This window comes from Dama dama, chromosome 9, assembly GCF_033118175.1.
Source record: "Dama dama isolate Ldn47 chromosome 9, ASM3311817v1, whole genome shotgun sequence".
Lineage (NCBI taxonomy): Eukaryota > Metazoa > Chordata > Mammalia > Artiodactyla > Cervidae > Dama > Dama dama.
Genome location: NC_083689.1, coordinates 6,165,445 through 6,184,751, shown reverse-complemented (window position 1 = coordinate 6,184,751; position 19,307 = coordinate 6,165,445). Strand labels below are relative to the sequence as shown.

The 19,307-nt window shown below is 37.4% G+C and overlaps 1 protein-coding gene across 2 annotated transcripts in view; it reads left to right on the top strand.

Annotated features, from left to right (window-relative positions):
* Positions 1–19,003, top strand: part of CANX (calnexin) — a 30,742-nt gene extending 11,739 nt beyond the window's left edge. For both annotated transcript variants that reach the window (XM_061149650.1, XM_061149651.1), the window contains exons 2-15: positions 3,625–3,801; positions 4,063–4,136; positions 4,542–4,600; positions 5,074–5,215; positions 5,637–5,718; positions 6,177–6,369; positions 7,756–7,945; positions 10,164–10,277; positions 10,871–11,027; positions 12,150–12,365; positions 13,248–13,367; positions 14,246–14,372; positions 14,553–14,632; positions 16,574–19,003. In XM_061149650.1, the coding sequence (XP_061005633.1) occupies positions 3,628–3,801; positions 4,063–4,136; positions 4,542–4,600; positions 5,074–5,215; positions 5,637–5,718; positions 6,177–6,369; positions 7,756–7,945; positions 10,164–10,277; positions 10,871–11,027; positions 12,150–12,365; positions 13,248–13,367; positions 14,246–14,372; positions 14,553–14,632; positions 16,574–16,627 (1,782 nt within the window). In that variant the 5' untranslated portion in view covers positions 3,625–3,627 and the 3' untranslated portion in view covers positions 16,628–19,003. The remainder of the gene's footprint in view (positions 1–3,624; positions 3,802–4,062; positions 4,137–4,541; positions 4,601–5,073; positions 5,216–5,636; positions 5,719–6,176; positions 6,370–7,755; positions 7,946–10,163; positions 10,278–10,870; positions 11,028–12,149; positions 12,366–13,247; positions 13,368–14,245; positions 14,373–14,552; positions 14,633–16,573) is intronic.
* Positions 19,004–19,307: the final 304 nt, after the last annotated feature.

The following is a 19,307-nucleotide window of genomic DNA, read 5'->3' as shown; positions in this document are numbered from 1 at the left end:
GGTTTTGTTTCTTGGTAATATTGGATTTTCATTAATGAAGTGGAGAATTAAGATCACCTTAAAATATATTGTTTTGAATTATTTCTAAGTGTGACCAGGTCTTTAACAAAATTTGGAATGTTTGGGTGGCTTAATAGTGGCTCTTGAAACTAGACCTGTTTACTATAGCATTTTCTTGGGAGTATTGGCAAATTACTTTGGCAGATATTGAAATAGCATATGTAAAACGAGCAGTGGTTTCGGCTCATGAACACATAGCTATGAGAACTGATTTGTCATGGTTTGACAGCAGTGGTTCCTTCACAGCTTTAACAACACTCTAGGTAATGCGAAAGTTAACAGATAAGTGCCAGAGACTTCTCAAACCTGAAAAACCAGGTCCTGAAACTCAGGGTGTAGGGGAAGTGGTGTACGAGAAGGGCATTTCCTGAAGTTTGCTGGAGACTCCAAATCCCTTTGTTGTTCCTGACTGGGACGGCCTGCTACCGGAAAACTTCTACTGTTATTCTGTCTCCCCCACACAGATGCCACCTTGCCTGGGTTCCTTGGTCCAGCAACCTGTTCCGCAGTCACACTCTTCACACTCTAAACCCTACCTGAATCCGCCATTCCAGACCTATCCCCTCAGGACCCTTCCTGACTAGTCTTTCTATCCTGTCTCTTATCACATATGTTTGGTATGTAGCTACATTTTGTCTAGGGTAATAGAAATAGGAGATTTGAATTCTTTGACTCTCACTTATTGGTTGTGATACTGAGTAAATGATTGGGTTATTTTCATTTCACTATGTCTTGGTAATACCTCAAGGGAGATTTACAAAATAATGTAACTATGTGAAAGTGCTTTTATAAACTGGAAAACAAAGCACAAGTGGATTATTCGTAAACCCTAATCAGTGGTTCTCAAGGTAGCAACCTTTGCATCCCCTGGAGCCTGATAGAAAGGTAAAGGCCCAGTGCACACCTACTGAATCAGCAGTCTGTTTTAAAAAGCCCCCTGCTGCATGCTCAAGTTAGAGAAGAACTGCCTTGTGACATTATACTTAGCCTGAGGAGAGTTGTATTAGTCTGCTTGGACTGCCATAACAGTACCACAGGCCGGGTAGCTTAAACAACAGAAGAGTTTTTTCTTACAGTCTGGAAGTCCATGATCAAGGCGTTAGCAGAGCTGGCTTCTGGTGTGGCCTTTCCCCTCAGCTTGCAGAGGGCCGCCATCTTGTTGTGTCCTCGTTGGACTTGCCCTCTGTGCACCTGGATTCCTGGTTCTCTTCCTCTTATTACAGACACCAGGTCTGTCGGTCAGGGCCCCAACCTGAATTATTTCCTCGAGGGTCCTATCTCTAAACATAGTTATGTTGGGAGTTCGCGTTTCAACATACAGATCTGAGGCAGGAGACGCAGTTAAGCCCGTAACGGCAGTACATGCTGTGTGTGTGTCTGCTCCGTTGCTCTCCACTGTCCACACCTTTTACAGCCCCACGGGCTGGAGCCTGCCGGGTTCCTCCATAGGATTGCCCAGGCAAGAATACTGGAGTGGACTACCATTTCCTTCTCCAGCGGATCTTCCCCACCCAAGGGTCGAATGTGCATCTCTTTCCTTGGCAGACCGATTCTTTACCACTGAGCCACCTGGAAGCCCATGACATAGCAATAGTATATCAACAAATTAAAAACTACAGAGAAAAAAGTCAATCTTGCTGTTCTGCAGCCGTACTCTCCCTCACTAAGCCCTGCCTGACTCCCATGTTCGAGAGGTGAGTAGTTCCTCTCCCTGGTTAGCTTCTCCTGGAGCAGCAGCTTTAACATCAGCACATAGTCCTTACCAGTTCATTGGTTTTGTGATTCGCTTAGTTGCTATGAGGCTTACCACATTTTGCCTTTTAGAAAGTTGTAAAAATTGTATGCATAGATAGTTTGAACTATTTTGTGGGCTAATTTGATTTATAGTTTATCCCTGGGAATCCAACTACCATTTATAGCATTATTTCTGTGAGGACTTGTTAGGTTGTATACAGTTGATTTAAATAAAAGTGTTGAACCAGCCTGTTTAGTTTCAGTGAATCCAATGTAGTTGTAAATCAAAGCAATATTGCTATGCCATTTTATATTATTTTGGTGGTAGAAAATAGAAGCCTTACTAGTGAAATTGAAATTACTGGCATTTCTTGGTATATAAGAAGCCATAGCAGAATTTTGACATTGAGAGGTTTTCCTAAACTCTAATATCAGTCCTAGGAAAAATTATGAGTGACTTTTTATTTTTATAAAAATCTTTTATTTTCTGTGCTGCCTAGGAATCCAGTGAGCTTTACTTTCTTTCATTGTGTGAAAACAGTACCCAAGATTTATAAATAAAAGAAATACCACCAAATGATACGTGAAAATCTAGTTCTATATAGTAACTCACTTTAAAGGATTATAGCATTTATAAAGAATTCGGCGTTAAATTCAGCATTAGAATAAGTTGATTTACAAGCGACCAAAAAAATTAAGCTATTTTCTTTATTTTTATAAAATCTTTTTTATCGTAGTGAAAATACTTGTAAGATTTACCGTCTTAACCATCAACTTCAAGCGGCGTTGAGTACGTTCACATTGTTGTGCAGCTTTCACCTCCATCCATCTCCAGAACTCTTTGTCTTGCAGAATTAAAATTCTATACTGCCTACTAGCAAATCATTTTGTGCATCCATGTGGCTCAGAAATAATCTTTAGATCTGTGGTTTTGGAAAGAGGATTGACTACCATCCATGACAGTCTAATATAATATGTAAGACACTTAAAGACTTAGAAAAAAGATAAAAATAGTTGGTCTGTGGTTTAATATATTTTTTTGTTGAATCCTCAAGCACTGATTTATTATTTATTTATTTGGCTTATGGGTCTTAGTTGCTGACAGGTGGGATTGCATCATGCAGAATCTTTTTTTTTTTTTTTTTTAATGCAGAATCTTGTTGAGGATTATGGAGTCTATAATTGTGGCTTAGTTGCTCCGTGGCATGTAGGATCTTAGTTCCCTAGCCATGGATAAAACTCAAGTCCCACCCACTGCAATGTTGTGAAGTAATTAGCCTCCAACTAATAAAAATAAATGAAAAAAAAAAAAAAAACACTCAAGTCCCCTGCTTTACACGGGGATCAGTGGAAGTCCCTTAAAACAATACCTATGCTTGTTGATCTTTGGATGAGAACAGCAGCATCTAATCTAAATTAAGTTTTTAATGTGAGGCAGGTTAACTCCTGTGTTATTTCATTGTAATGTTTTAACTCATTTAAACTATTCTGTAAAAGGGGCTTTGTGTATTGTAAAGCTTTTTACAAATGCAAGAAGTTATTTTGAAATTGTATCTGAACACCCTAGGTCTGTGTAGCCAACATGATATTCTATATGGGGACAATTGTGTATGTGTGATTTATATTGAATTTTTTCTTGAAATTAGATCTTTTAACTGATTTTAGGAAAACCTGTTAGTCTGAGTTCACTTTCTCTATCTGTAAAATGAAATACAGTAAAGTTCCTATCAGCTCGGATTTGAAAGCCTTAATTTTAAATAAGAGAGGGGTTCAAAATTTTTGAAAGGAGGCGATACATTTAACTGTACTTTTTTTTTTTTAAATACTTAGATCATGGAAGGAAAGTGGTTGCTGTGTATGTTACTGGTCCTTGGAACTGCCCTTGTTCAAGCTCACGATGGACATGACGATGATGTGATTGACATCGAGGATGACCTGGATGACGTCATTGAAGAGGTAGAAGACTCAAAACCGAAGCCAGATGCCAGCAGTCCACCATCGCCAAAGGTTTGCCATGATCTTTGACTCTGTTCGTTTTGCCTCTTGAGATAAGCAAAAGATGAAGGTAAATTTTGGATCCTTACCACAGGGAAAGCAAAATTTGGTAAAATACTTACTGCTCTCTCTGTCAACCATTGTTATATTGTCCCAAAGGTAAATTATATGGGTTGAATTTGAGGGCTGGCCATGCAAGTTTGAAAGCAAACCAAGAGAATAGATCCTACTGAGAATATTTTAATACTTAATTCATTTTTATATTTAACACAGGTCACCTACAAAGCTCCAGTTCCAACCGGGGAAGTGTATTTTGCTGATTCCTTTGACAGAGGAACTCTGTCAGGGTAAGTGTTTCTTAGGGGGAAAAAATCTTAGAGGCAAACATCATGTAAATAAGATAGAATATTATTTTATATTTTCAGTCCCATTTAGGAAAAATCTTTTAGAATGTGTGGTTCTTGCTTCCATTTCTTTCCCCTTCACCCTGTATTTTGTTCTTTGAGAAAAACTTTTTTTTCTCTTGAGTCTTAAAAAGTGAAATTATTTCATGAGTTTGGTACTTTTTGTCACAGATTTTTGATTTGAGTATAATATCACTACTTGAAAGACATATTTAAAAGTTGAAAGTACAGTGATTAGGTGGGCTAAGAAGAGCTGGATTATCCCTGTTTTTATTATTATTTACATTCTTTCTTTTTACAGGCCAACTATAATTTGAATCTTAATTTGGGGGGATGTTTTAATTACAGGTGGATTTTATCCAAAGCCAAGAAAGATGACACTGATGACGAAATTGCCAAATATGATGGTGAGAGTTGCATTTGATTTAGATACAATAGCAGATTGAGATACGGTATGTTTCCATAGTATCTCTCAAGGCTAGTTTAAAAGGAGTATGTATATATTTTAAGGTTATTCCTTGGAAGTTTGCTATCTTTGTGTGTCCCATTATATTTTATAGGGTTAGACCTGTTTAATTTTAATTTTTATACTGTAAAGTGGAAAGATAATTTATGACCCATGGTGCTGTGTATTGGACATGGAAGGTCTTTTCTAGGCATTGGTAAAATGCATGTGCTATTACGGGTTTTTAAAAACTATATCCTAATATTTATCAGTTATGTGTGTTTAATATTAATAGGCCAGCTCTCAGAGGTAAATGGAACATGTTAAACATTTGTCCGTGTGATGAATTTATACAACTCGGAGTTTTATTTATTACCATTTAAGGATCTTCAGAGGTGTAGTTAGGGAATGGAACTTTTTTTTGTTGTCTTGCAGGAAAATGGGAGGTAGATGAAATGAAGGAAACAAAACTTCCAGGCGATAAAGGACTTGTGTTGATGTCTCGGGCCAAACACCATGCTATCTCTACTAAACTGAACAAGCCCTTCATCTTTGATACCAAGCCTCTCATTGTTCAGTGAGTAAAACACTTGGTTGATAGAAGCTTTCTGGGAAGAATGATACATGTTATAAAACTGTTACTCTATGTAAAAAATAATGAGAATAAAAATTACATGTTGCAATAGAAGTTTTAGGATGTGTTTCAGCATCTTGTAACTTTTTTTTTCATGCCCAATAAATTATTTTGAAATAAATCAGCTATTTTTCCTCCTGATACTAAATGAACCTCTGGATTTTGCGGAAAGTATTTATTGGGAATCTGCATTACGTTTTTCTGGGGTTTTTTTGGGTTTTTTTGCTTATTTAATTTCGGAGGATTGGGTGGACATAACAATAGAAGATGGAATTTTTACATATAACTTGTAATAAAACGTGATCAAAATGAGGGAAAGGGGAAATAATGCCATATGGTTTCTGCTTTTTTTTCCTAAAATTAGGTATGAGGTTAATTTCCAAAATGGGATAGAATGTGGCGGTGCCTATGTGAAACTACTTTCCAAAACCCCAGAGCTCAATCTGGTAAGTACTTTTGTTTATATAGCCACCCAGTTATCTTTTAAGAATTTCAGAGAAAACGAAAGAAAATTTGCTAAGACCTGTGAAAGGTCTTCTTCCCTGCTGTTGAAATATCTTGGAAGTTGAAAATGTCGACTTTGATGTTTCTGTGCTTTTTATTTGAAATGTAAATTTTGAAGCTCTTTCTTAGTTTCTGTCCCATGTAATTTTTAGTTTTAGCAAACTTTATAAAAGAACCAGTAACTCTCTAGATAAATGCATTATTTTATGTTTTAATCACTTTCATACATTCTCAGTAAAATTTCTGGTAATTTCTGGTTATTACTTTTCACTGGTATCTGTACAAATCTCATAAATGAATAAATAGGACACTATTTGGGATTTTGTAAGAGGATATATCATACTTTTGAAAAGTTGCTTTTCAACACTTTGAGTTACTTAATTCACTTTTGTTTCTGAAGGATCAGTTCCATGACAAGACCCCGTATACGATTATGTTTGGTCCAGATAAATGTGGAGAGGACTATAAATTGCACTTCATCTTCCGCCACAAAAACCCCAAAACGGGTGTATATGAAGAAAAGCATGCTAAGAGGCCAGATGCAGATCTGAAGACCTATTTTACTGATAAGAAAACACATCTTTATACATTAAGTAAGAAAAACTATTAATTTGTGTTTTTTTTGGCACTACCCATTTATCATCCTTCTAAAAATTATAAACCTGCAAATAACAATCTCTGTTGACTTAATATCTTAGTGGTGAGAAGAACTTAGTTTCTCAGCACTAAAAGAAATGTTTCTTCCTTAGGTTGAATTGAGAAACAGGTTTTAAGAAAAGCTTGTATGTCCCATAGAGAGATTCTTTGCTTGATCTCCACTCATCTCCTGCCTTTGTTTATTTTCTTGTTGGTAGAGCGTTAAGTAATAGGACATACAATAGAAATGTGTGTACAGTTTTTCTCAGTGTCTTCTAGTTGAACTTGTTTGGATGCTCCAACACCTAGACAGTTGAGTATAATCATTCAGACATTGGAATGGGGTTTTTATATTCATAAGGCTTTTTTCTGCTGCTTTGAGATCACATATAGTCATGTCTCTTTTCCTAAAGAATGCAATAACTTTTTTTCTTTATAACAAAAGTATACATATTCAGCATAGAAATTTGAAAGGAAAAAAGAAGACATTTAAAGTATCTGAAATATCAATATTGTGATATGTATTTGGCCATATGTGAATAAACATGTATATATGTGTAAACACATAATTTTATTTATTTATTTATTTTTTAACACATAATTTTATATTAAAGGTTAAGTATATTTTATTTTTTCTCTTCACAAACGTGTGAGAATTTTCTATGAGAGTATGTTTCATTGATAACATAGATCACCTTCATTATCGTTTAGGAGAGCAGCATAGTACTCTGTTATCTTCCACAGTATTCTGGATGTGCTGTGATCTGGTCACTTGCCTATTAGACATTTAGTTGTAGGATCCAGGCTTTAGCATAATTTCACTTAAGGTACCTTTATAGATTTAAAGTTATGTTTGCATTCTTCACTGGATTCCAAAAGTACAACCTGAGTAGATTTGTGGTTTAATAAATAAAAGGTTTGTGTGATTGGAACTGTTGGCAACATAGATCATGGTAATACTAACTCAGAAAATGAGGAAATGGACCTCTTCTAATGGGGGACCGTTATAATAAATAAACTTATTTGCCTGTTGACCTGTGTGTAACCATTTGTGACAAACCAATATTGCAGTTACTTTGCATACTTAAAATTTTACCTGTTGTTTAATTTCTAAAAACCTGAAGAACTAATGTTTATGATTTATAGATAAGGAAAAGAGTACAAACTTGCCTAAGCCTCCGTGACCCTGTTCTGACTCTTAATACCCAGAGTCATTACTCCGTGCTTCTGCTTTCTGTTAGAAATATGATCTAAAAAAAAAAGAAATATGATCTTTTGTGGTAAAGAAAACTTGGGAATGAGTGGCTAATTAACTTTTTAAAATTGCATTTAATTTTTTTCAGTCTTGAATCCAGATAATAGTTTTGAAATATTAGTGGACCAATCTGTTGTGAACAGTGGGAATCTGTTAAATGACATGACTCCTCCTGTAAATCCTTCACGTGAAATTGAGGACCCAGAAGACCGGAAGCCTGAAGATTGGGATGAAAGACCAAAAATACCAGATCCTGATGCTGTCAAACCAGATGACTGGTGAGTCTTTGGTACCTGTTTTTGAATGCAGTGGAGCATTTCATATACTCCAATGATGGTTGAAATCAGATAATTTGAATAATCTGTGATGCAATCTAAATGTTGGGAAAAATGCAGACTACTATAGCTGAAAATACTAGTGACCACATAATGATCACCAGGGCTGTCATGATCATCTGGACTGCCTCACACCATTTTACAAGCTACTAAATGCTGAAACTAATGATACGGTTTGCCTGTGGCAACACAGTTGGTTTGTGGCGAAACGTCACATCTTTCGGCCTGGCCTTTCCCATGCTTCTATAATTCAATTTAAAGCTGGAGTCCTAAATTTTTAATTTGAAAAATAACCTTTCTCCTATTAAACAGTACTCAGGAGATCTCTGCTCTCTGTTGAGCACCAGAATACAAAGCCACAGGCACACAGCTGCCTGCACAGCTCTCACTCTAGTTGTGAGACAGGCAATTGAAGTTGGCATGCATGTGGTGAATGACCTAATATGTGTTTCCATGGTGACCGGAGCACCAAGTATACCAAACTTCAGTATTTTTAAATTGAGAATGAAAGTGGGCAAGAGATAACTAACTGGTAAAGGTGGGAAATGGTATTTCCTGGTTGAAGGAGAATATCATGTGCAAAAGTAGAGGACCAGGAGCGAGCTTAACACATGCGAGGGAAATTGAGCGGTCTTCTATGTAGGATGCAAATTGGAGAATGGCAAGAAATGAAAACAGGTGGGTTGCTCTCTTGCATATGACCCTGTTTGAACTCTTGGTATGGTGACTTGTGGAAATGTTAGAAAGTGAACAAAGAGAAATGATAAAACTGATCTAACATTTGTAAAAGCATCCTCTTAGGTTTCATAGTAAAATTCTGGTTGATACTTACATGCTGCACTGGTGTAAAGGGTGAGTTTATTTGTATGTTTGGTGAACATTAGATTTGGGCTCACCTTGTTCACTGTTGGATTCCTTAACTAGCTGTTTTGTTTTGGGGGAGGAGAAGTAAATGTTGAGCTTAAAAGGTCAGCTGAATGATAGACAAGCTTTAGTCCTAACACAATTTTAAACTAGCATAGTTCTAAAATAAGCATAACCCTGACCAAGAATAGGAGATGTCCTTGCTTACCAGCTAAAGTAGCACTGTCTTACAGTAACTGCATAAAGCTTTGAAATTAGGTACTTCTTGATAAACTTAGAAGGTTGACTGTTAAAGTCATAGTTCACACGCTAAAATCCACCCTTTTAAAGTGTACAGTTTACTGGTTTAATATATTCACAGTATTGTGCAGCGATTACCACTGTCTAATTCTAGAACATTTTTATCACCCAAAAAGCAGCCCATACCCTTACTCCCTATTTCTCCCTTCCACCAGCCCCTGGCAACCACTAATCTACTTTCTGCCTTATGGATTTGACCATTCTGGATATAGGATTAATAAGATATGTGGTCTTTGGTGTCTAGCTTCTTTGGCTTAGCATAATAGTTTTAAGACTCTAAGACTCATCCATGTGGAACCTTGTATTGATACTTTCTTTTTATGACTGAATAATATTCCATCGTATGGGTGATACCACATTTTATTTATCCATTCCTTGTTTAATTGATGTTTAGGTTGTTTCCCTTTTTGGGCTATGGTTGTGAATAACGCTGCTATGAACATTCAAATGAATGGTTTTGGGGTGAATATACATTTTCATTTCTCTTGGGTATATTCCTAGGAATGGAATTGTTAGGTCACATGGTAACTATGTTTAATTTTGTGAGGGACTACCAAACTGTTTTCCGAGGTAGCTGCACCATTTTGCTTTCTTACAAGCAATGTAGGAGGGTTTCATTTTTTTCCATATCCTTGCCAATACTTAGTTTTATCAGTCCTTTTTCATTATGGTCATCTTACTGGGTATGAAGTGGTATCTTATTGTGGTTTTGATTTGCATTTCAAAATGATAACTAGTAATGTGGAACATATTTTCATGTGCTTTTTGGGCATTTGTATGTCTGAAGAAATGTTTATTAAATCCTCTATTGGTTTTTAAATCAAATTGTCTTTTATTATTGAATCGTAAGAGTTCTCTATATATTCTGCATACTAGGCCCTTGCATATGATTTTAGATATTTCTAGGAGGAGCTATTTCACAAAGTGGGACCACACTGTAGTCATTGTAATTCTGTGGCCAGTGTTGTCATTAATTGTCTTTTTCTTTTGTGTTAAGGGATGAAGATGCTCCTGCTAAGATTCCAGATGAAGAAGCTACAAAGCCTGAAGGCTGGTTAGATGATGAGCCTGAATATGTACCTGACCCAGATGCAGAGAAGCCAGAGGACTGGTATGAGTGTTGGTTAACTTTTAACATTGCCTGCTTTTTTTATTGACGTAAAAGTTAATACTTAAATACAGCCAGGAGTTCCCTGGTGGCTTAGACGGTAAAGTGTCTGCCTGCAATGTGGAAGACCCGGGTTCAATCCCTGGGTCAGGAAGATCTCCTGGAGAAGGAAATGGCAACCCACTCCAGTATTCAACTGCTCAAACTTAAGTGTAGAGCTCCACAAACTAAATTGATTACATTTTCATCTCTCTTTTTATTTTATTATTATTTCTTTAATATTTGTTTTTATTTATTTCTTTGACTGTGTTGGGTCTTAGTTGCAGCATGTGGGATCTACTTCCCTGACCAGGGATCGAACCCCAGGCCCCCTGCATTGGGAGCATGGAGCCTTAGCCACTGGACCACCAGGGAAGTCCCTCATCTCTCTTTTTAATGTATTTGTCACAGGAAATCCTTTGTTACTGGAAGCGAAAACAAAATGATGCTTTGTAGTACGCCGCTGAATATTCCTGCAGGATTTTAGGGAAGCCCTGGGGTAGCTTTTCATAGTCCTGCTTACAGAACCCACTTGTAGTTTGTTTATATCTCCACAGGGATGAAGATATGGACGGAGAATGGGAGGCTCCTCAGATTGCCAACCCTAAGTGTGAGTCGGCCCCTGGGTGCGGTGTCTGGCAGCGACCCATGATTGACAATCCTAATTATAAGGGCAGATGGAAGCCCCCCATGATTGACAACCCTAACTACCAGGTTAGTACTTCCTGATGGTTGAGCTGCTTCATTGAGCTCTTTGTGTTCAGATAGTTCTCGAGTGTGTAATGAGGCTGCCACAGATTGATCCTCTATGTCCAAACAACTGAATTAAAAATAAAGTAAACTTCAGAATTAAGAGAGAACTTAGGTGTTGTGTTGAAAAGATAAACCTAGAAAGTGGAAAGATGAGTTTTCATAATTGCATTATAACAAAAACAAATAAAGATGAAAACTTGTGGTTTGGACATCCTGCTGCCATGTGGCAGGGGTGCTCCAGCCATAAATATCCAAACTGGCAGTCTCTGGTAGCATGGATAGGGGACTATGATGAGAGTTGGTTTCCTGACCATGAGTTAGCTCATTGCCTGACCTTGCTATCTTCAGCTATAGAAAGACTGAAGCTCAAATGAGATGATAATACTGGTGGTGATACCTTAAAGCTTCAAGTTTACTGTGGCTCTGTAACAATTCCAACCCTGGTCTCACTTCTGTTTCTGTTCTAGTCAGATTATTTAAAATCATTAATTTCTACTTTACAACTTACTTCAAAGTGTAAGTTGTATCTCTACATATAGACTGTGTATACTTTCCTGTTTTTAAGTGTATTTTTAGTTGTGCAGACAATAAGAAAAGTTGCCCCTTAGCTGTTTTGTCGATGGACATTTAGGTGAATTGCCATTTTTGCTTTTAGAATCCTTGCTACAGTAATTTTTCTTGTACTCGTCTGAGTATATGTGGTAACTGTTTCTCTAGGTAGTTGTCTGAGGTGAAATATCTGGTTGAAGTTTGTATACACCTCACCACTGAAGAAGTCTGTACTGATTTATGCTCCCTCTCCTACCAGCCATTAGTTGGTCAGAGTGAAGGCTCTTGGAATGTGCCAGGTAGAGCAAGGTGTTGGTCTGAATCAAGGTCATGGGTGAAACTGAAAGTAGAAATTGGAAGTAGTTGGAATTCAGCCCTCTTAGAGACATTAATAGCATTTATTGTTTTCCTCCTGTTAAGTGTCACACAGTCAGCACTTACTTCACAGATAATGCAGAATTCATCTTATTTAGGTTCACTATAAATTTGTGTTGATCATTATCTGAAATGATTTTTTAAAATAATTTTCTCTAGGGAATCTGGAAACCACGGAAAATACCAAATCCAGATTTCTTTGAAGATCTAGAGCCTTTCAAAATGACTCCTTTTAGTGCTATTGGTTTGGAACTGTGGTCTATGACTTCGGACATTTTTTTTGACAACTTTATCATTTGTGGTGATCGAAGAGTGGTTGACGATTGGGCCAATGATGGATGGGGTCTGAAGAAAGCTGCAGATGGGGCTTCTGAGGTTTGTGCTTCCTTGTTTCTTGTGCATTTATGTCTTTTATAGGTAACTAATTGCTACTGTTGTGAGGAGCGATCTTTTAAGATTTGTCTTTTCCCTTATTTGGGAATGTTGTCATAGAAAGTGGGACCTGTGTTTACTAAAGACAGAATACTGGGGTTTTGGACATGATTTCAGTAGGTTAATACAAAGGTTTTGAGTCTATATTTGTGTTATATGCATGATATTTCTTTTAAAATTGTGTTAAAATAGAGTTAACAGGGATTGGCATATATACTAATACATATGAAATAGATAACTAATAAGAACCTACTGTGTTGCACAGGTAACTCTATTCAGCCCTTTAGTGACCTGTATGGGAACAGAGTCTAGAAGAGCAGATGCATGTATAACTCACTCACTCTGCTGTGCAGCAGAAACCAGTACAACTCCGTAAACCAACTGTCCTCCAATGTAAACAGCTAAAAACAAAGATGTAACAAAGCTTTCCCTTTAGGATCTGTTTTAATGCACTCTTAAATATTGAATCTTGGTTTATTAAATAAATGGAACTTTCAAATAATTGGTCATAAGGCCAAATTGAAAATTGGAGACACACTAAGATAAAGAAATTCTTCATTCACTGGTCCCTGAAGTTAAGAATCTTTGCAGGTAATTGGAAAGCCAGCTTTCACACCTAGGAAAGAGAAATACCCTTGATGATAAAGACAACAGGAAAATTGAGACTTTTCTTTTATTTCCTCTTTACATTGTGTGGACATCTAGGCTTGAATCCTGTGAAATGGTATCTGAGCAGTGCCATGCAGTAATTTAACAGTGGGACAGTACTGCCTATATTTAGTGTCAAAAGCCAGACCGTGAAATGAGTGCTGTCTTGTTTTCCAGCCAGGTGTAGTGGGGCAGATGATTGAGGCAGCTGAGGAGCGCCCATGGCTCTGGGTGGTCTACATTTTGACTGTAGCCCTGCCTGTGTTTCTTGTCATCCTCTTCTGCTGTTCTGGAAAGGTATGAGTTGTTGTTGGTTTGTTTTATTTTGATTCACTCTTACCATGTTAAAAATAACCAAGATATATTGCCAGAGGTTTTTCTTTGTAGCAGCTCAGTAATGACTGGGCCACATTTGGTGCTGACTTCTGAAACCCTGTTCATTATTTTCAGTGGCCATGTATTGTGCCTAGATGGAAGTAGGATTGTTAGCCCCTCAGTTGCTAGTCTAGTGTATTGCACTCCTTCATAGTTGGCAGCAGTTTTCTGAAAGAAAAGAAGAAAGGGAAAAAAAAACAACTTAGATATAAAACTGACCCATCTGGGCACAAACTAGTTTTTCCTGCTGGCATACCTGTTTCTGTTGATATACTTCATAATTCAGTCTTTGATTTCTCATTATCCATTTCTCTTTTCAGCACTCCCCTTTTCCCCCAAACACCACATACAGGAGTAATACAGCCTTATTGTAGTTTTCCTTGTTTAGTCTTTGTTATATGCAGTTAAAAAAAAGAAAATTTTGTTTAGGCCCTCTACTTCTGCTAAAGCAGACTTGTGCTTCATACTACTTTCAACACGTTTTGTAACCTAATCCCCAATCTTCTTTTCCAGCTTTATCCTCCACCACTATTCTATATATGTGTTACTCAGTCACCTTTGACTAGTTAGACTTGCACATTCCTGCCTGACCCCTTTGCTTCTACTGTTCCTTCTACCTTGAACCACACATGCTCGCTGGAGAGGAAGCTCTCAGGCAGCAATTCCTTCTTACACATTTCTTTGTATCTGTTCCAGCATACCGCTTGTACAGAACTTTGCTCACAGGCATTCAATAATTACATGGTAATATAATACATAAAATATGAACAAACCTGTTGTGCTTTGGGGGAATATTTCAGAAACAGGCCAGTCCTGTGGAATACAAAAAGACTGATGCTCCTCAGCCAGATGTGAAGGAGGATGAAGAGGAAAAGGAAGAGGAGAAGGAAAAGGGAGATGAGGAAGAGGAAGGTGAAGAGAAACTTGGTAAGAAGTAGACCCCAAAATATCTGCTCTAAGCCAGCACCCTAAGATGTTTCTTTAAACCCTTATAAGCAAGTTACTATCAGGATTGTTTTAGATTCTAGAAGTGTGTTCTGATGCTAATTTTCTAGTTACCAAAAAATAAGTGTAAGATTTTGCTCAGTTGTTTTACTTTGACTTTAGAAGAGAAGCAAAAAAGTGATGTTGAAGAAGATGGTGACACTGTCAGTCAAGAGGAGGAAGACAGGAAACCTAAAGCAGAGGTAATAGAAAGTGGGGGGAGAGTATCTTTTATGTTTCAAGCAACTCAGATGAAGGTACATTTAAGTACAGAGTATTTTCATAAGATAATTTTCAATGGCTATGACAGTAAAAATTCTGTTATAGCCAATTTTGTAACAGTGGAATTCTTAGCATTAAAAAATTCAATTTTTAAATTACATCTGAATCTCAAAAATACTTTCTGTGCTGAAAATGGCTTTCTGTAATAAGCCAGAGGCAAGGGAAGACTAATAAAGTGCTTTCTAGTGATGGCAGCTTCAGGTGGTTTATAGTCCTGGTTCATCATCTGTCTCTCCTCACTGTGCCCTTAAAGCTATTTTTTGGACAAATCACTGCATTCTAAAATTTTTGTCCCTCTTGCTAATGAATTCATTGGTTCATTCATTCAGTAAATATTTCTGGAGTCATTGTGTCCCAGGCATTGTTAGCGAACAAGACAAAAATACTCTACCTTTGGGGAGCTTAATTCTAGTGAAAGGAAACAGTGAGCAATGGGCATTTTAAGGAAGTAAATGAACAGTATGATAAAAAGCAATGAGCTGTGAAAAATAAAAAGGACGAGAAAAGGTTTTGGAAGTACTGGGGGGCAGAGTGAGTTGTACGTAATTTTAAAGATGATAGATAGGCCTCAGCGTAGCAAAAACTTGAAAGCGGTAAAAAGACTGTGCCATGGAGATGTCCATGGGAAGAGAATTCCTGGCAGAGAAAACAGCCACTAAAAGGACCTGAAATGGTAGTCTAGAAGGCCAGCATGGCCAGTAGATTACGAGGATGGAGAAAAAGAACATGGGGAGGACTCCAGGTTAGGTGAGGTCTCTGAGGCTGCTGTATGGTACTTGGCTTTTCCTGCTAGTGAAATAGGCAGGCCTCACAGTCTACGGGGCAAAGGACTGATGGGATCTAATTACTCTGGCTTTGATGTTTTCTGCAGACCGAGGAGAATCAAGGAGCCTAGTTAGTTTACTGTAATAATCCAGGCAAGATATGGTGGCTCTGAGCAGGGTGATAGAGAAGGACATGAGTTTCTGATCTGGATTTCTGATCAGATTGGATCTGATCCAATCAGGTGGATTGGATATGAGGTATGAGGGAAGGAGAATAGTCCACGTCATTCTCACCAAGGTCTCTTTTCTCAGCACTTCTCTTTCATTCTGATCCTTTCTGGAAACTGCCCAGTTTTCATTTCCAGCTACCTCAACTCTGCCCTTCTATTGATAACGGTCAATGTTGTTTATATTTTCAATGGATATATGCTGTCTCAACTAGAATGCAGAATTCTTTCAGGTAGGGGCCAGTCTATTTTTATATTCCCCCAAATTCCTCACACAATAAGTGGGTGTAGCGTAGAAAGAGCACTGGATTTATAGTCTTTTTTTTTTTTTTTGGCCATGCCATGCAGCATGTGGGATCTTATTTCCTCAGCTAGGGTTCCAACCTGTGCTCCCTGCACTGGCAGCATGGAGTCTTAACCACTGGACTTCCAGGGAAGCCCCTGGGCTTGTAGTCTTGAGTATTATTATGGACTTGGCTTGGGCTTGGATAGCCTTTAGTCCTCATGAATACTATGCTTTCTCAGCCTCAAAGTGGGACTAATATAGCCATAGGCGAGTAGATTATTCAGGATTAAGCAGAATGACATGTGATAGCCTGGTGTTTGGTCCTTTTTAAAGAACATGTTGATGGATTAGGTTTAGAAAGGTGCATATTTATGGAAAACAAAGACTGAATTAATTATAACACACACACAATTCTACCATCACCGAGCCAATCTTTGTTTTTGGTGCATTTTCTTCTAATCATTTTTTTGTTTGTTTTTCCTCAAATGAGTTATACTCAGCTGGTTGATCTTGAAAACTTGGTGAATTTTTACTTTAAAAAAAAAATGCTAATTATAGTGAATTTCTTGTTTTTTCAACCAACAGGAGGATGAAATTTTGAACAGATCACCAAGAAACAGAAAGCCAAGAAGAGAGTGAAACAATCTTAAGAACTTGATCTGTGATTTTTCTCTCCCTCCCCTTTCCCTGCAAGTGTGGGTCCTAGGAGAGGACCTGGCACACCTTAGGTTGAAACTCAAAAAACCTTCAGATGTATCACCATCAACAGGTTCCAGTTGAACACTCGCCCATGTAATTTTAAACATCTAGCAGTAAATAATTGGAGTTGTGACATAAAGGACCCTGTTTCTGTAGAGAGAAAAGCTTAACATAATTGTTGTGAAATGTAACATGAAGCAACTAACTTGTAATTTCTTTTGTTTTTAAACATCTTTGTTTTTTAAAATAGAGTGATAGAACTTTTCCAGTCTTTAAAAATCTTGGCTTAATTTAATATATTAATCTGTCCGTGCAGAAATAAAACCAACCTTTAAAAATGATAGGGGGATGAATTTGAAGTTGGTGAATTGTAACTGATTTTTAAGTTTGGTATTACAAAACATTTAAGTGTCTTTGTCCCCTAATTGATAATCATGTCTAAAATGCAGTCATTTGTGGTTATAATCTTGTTTTGCTTGCTTCCATTATTCAATTTCTCCTAAGGAAATTGAGAGTGATTGGATGGAAGCCCAAATTTAAATAAAGATTCTGTTGAAGTTATATTAAAAATAGACATACAAAAAGAAAAAACATTTCACTTGTTGGTTAGACCACAAAGTATGTGTGTTCTCTTGCCCTTGGAACAGCTCAGTTCCCACACAGCTTTGCAGTTAGGGGGAGAGGTGGCATAGACGGCACTCAGGCGCTCATCCTTCACACGCCAGGGGTGTCTGGGCTCCAGCCTTCTCCAGCAGGTGGCTTCTCAAGGAGCTACCCCATGTGTGAGCTCCAGAGTAGATGCACGTGTTTTCATCACATCTTCCACTGTGTTGACACTGTCTTATCTTCTCAAGTTCCCCAAATTCCCAAGAGCTTTCTCCTCTGCTATGCATTTTGTCTTCACAGCGCAGCTTGCAGTCCATTGCTAAAAATGATTATAAGCTCTGCATAGTGTTAAGCTTTATTGTGATTATGTGTATGTTTCTTCTTCCTTTGTTAAGCAGACCCACACCTTTCCAGGGTCAAAGTACAGGATAGAATACTATCCTTCATCTTTACCATTTCTTTTACTCCGTTTAAAGACTTCAGAAGTCTAATCCAGAGTTGAGCCAATTCAGAATTGACTGTAATTGAACACAGGCTAAAAGTATTTATGGGGGAGTGACTTTTAGCATGAGTTTTCTGATTTTTGTAGCTGCTAAACCTTTTAAATCTTTATTTGCAGTTCATGTAACAGTTGTGTCTTAAATTACATGATAAAGCAGTCCAGTTAAATTTTTTTTTTTTTTTAAGTTATGTGGCTTGTAGAATTTTTAATAAATGAGCTTAGGTCTGTTTTTTCATGTGGAATGCAGATGGGTGCTATCAGAGCCTCTCCCCCGTCACTAGTGTAATAATATCATTATTACACCACACTGAAATGTATTCAGAACTAGATTTTTTCTTTTTTAGCTTTATTGTTTCTTCAGAGGTGTTGCAAATGTACCGACGATACTGTTTCTTGCACTGAATATATAAACACTCCAGAGTGTTTATATTGGGGAGATATTGGGGAGGAAGTATATTCGTAAAAGATGAAGGCTGTATCTGTTTATCTTCAATTTTTTACTTGTTCACTTAAATTCTTAAGAGGGTGGGATGCATTTTCTTGCTGTTGAGTGCTTTATCCTTTTTCATCTGTTGTTCTGTGGTCACAGTGACCTTAGCTATGTAGCAGACTTTCCCAAATGTATTGAGTGCAAATAAACAGTTACTTAGCAAGACCTGAAAATAATGTCTGCAGGTTTCTCCTTGAAGTAAGTGTGTGGGATCATTGCATTTCTAGAAGTCTGCCTTCTTCACCCTAAATTGACATTGCATGTCATGCTTCCTTTACAGTTTCTTCCAGCTGAGGTGTGGGATAACCAGTATAAATCAGTAGACTGTTCATTTGCAGGGTAATTTAATTTGTCATATCCAGGGTAATTTAGCAACGTTTGTCTCCCCTCACCCCCCCCCCCCCCCCAAGTCCTTGGTTGGGGGGAACCACCAAAAAACAAAGATAAATAAAAAGTATTTTCTTGGTTCTGTATTCCACTTTGTTGAAGATGCAGCCTCCTAATTAGAAGTTTGACATTAATGAATGAACAGCAGCAGTATTCATCTCTTTAAAAGGCACTTATGTTATTTTACATGCTGGTTATCTGCCCCATTGATATAAAATGTCTACTGCATCAGATGTGTTCCTCAATTTCTCTTATCCGTAACACACTCCACTTTTCTCAGATTGTTGGCATTACTAAATGGTGTTACATTAAAGCCCTGTGTTAAGCATCAGCTTTTGACTGAACTTCATAAATAACCTTCAATTTGTTTTTTTACTGTTTCAGTAGTGGGTTAATCTTCCATTAATTGGCTACTACATGAAAGTTTGCTAATACCCAGAAACTATTATGAACAGTGAAAGTTACTTCATCTTACCACATGAAGGTGAATATAATTCAAAGTAGGCTTTACCTTTTTTTCCTGTTGGATTGGGGTTCAGTAGTTTCAGTTGTATAGGATGACTAGCAGCTTGGAAGAAGAGGGGTGATTTGTAGATAATATTCTTGTAGATTATGGAAACCATTTAACTTCAAAA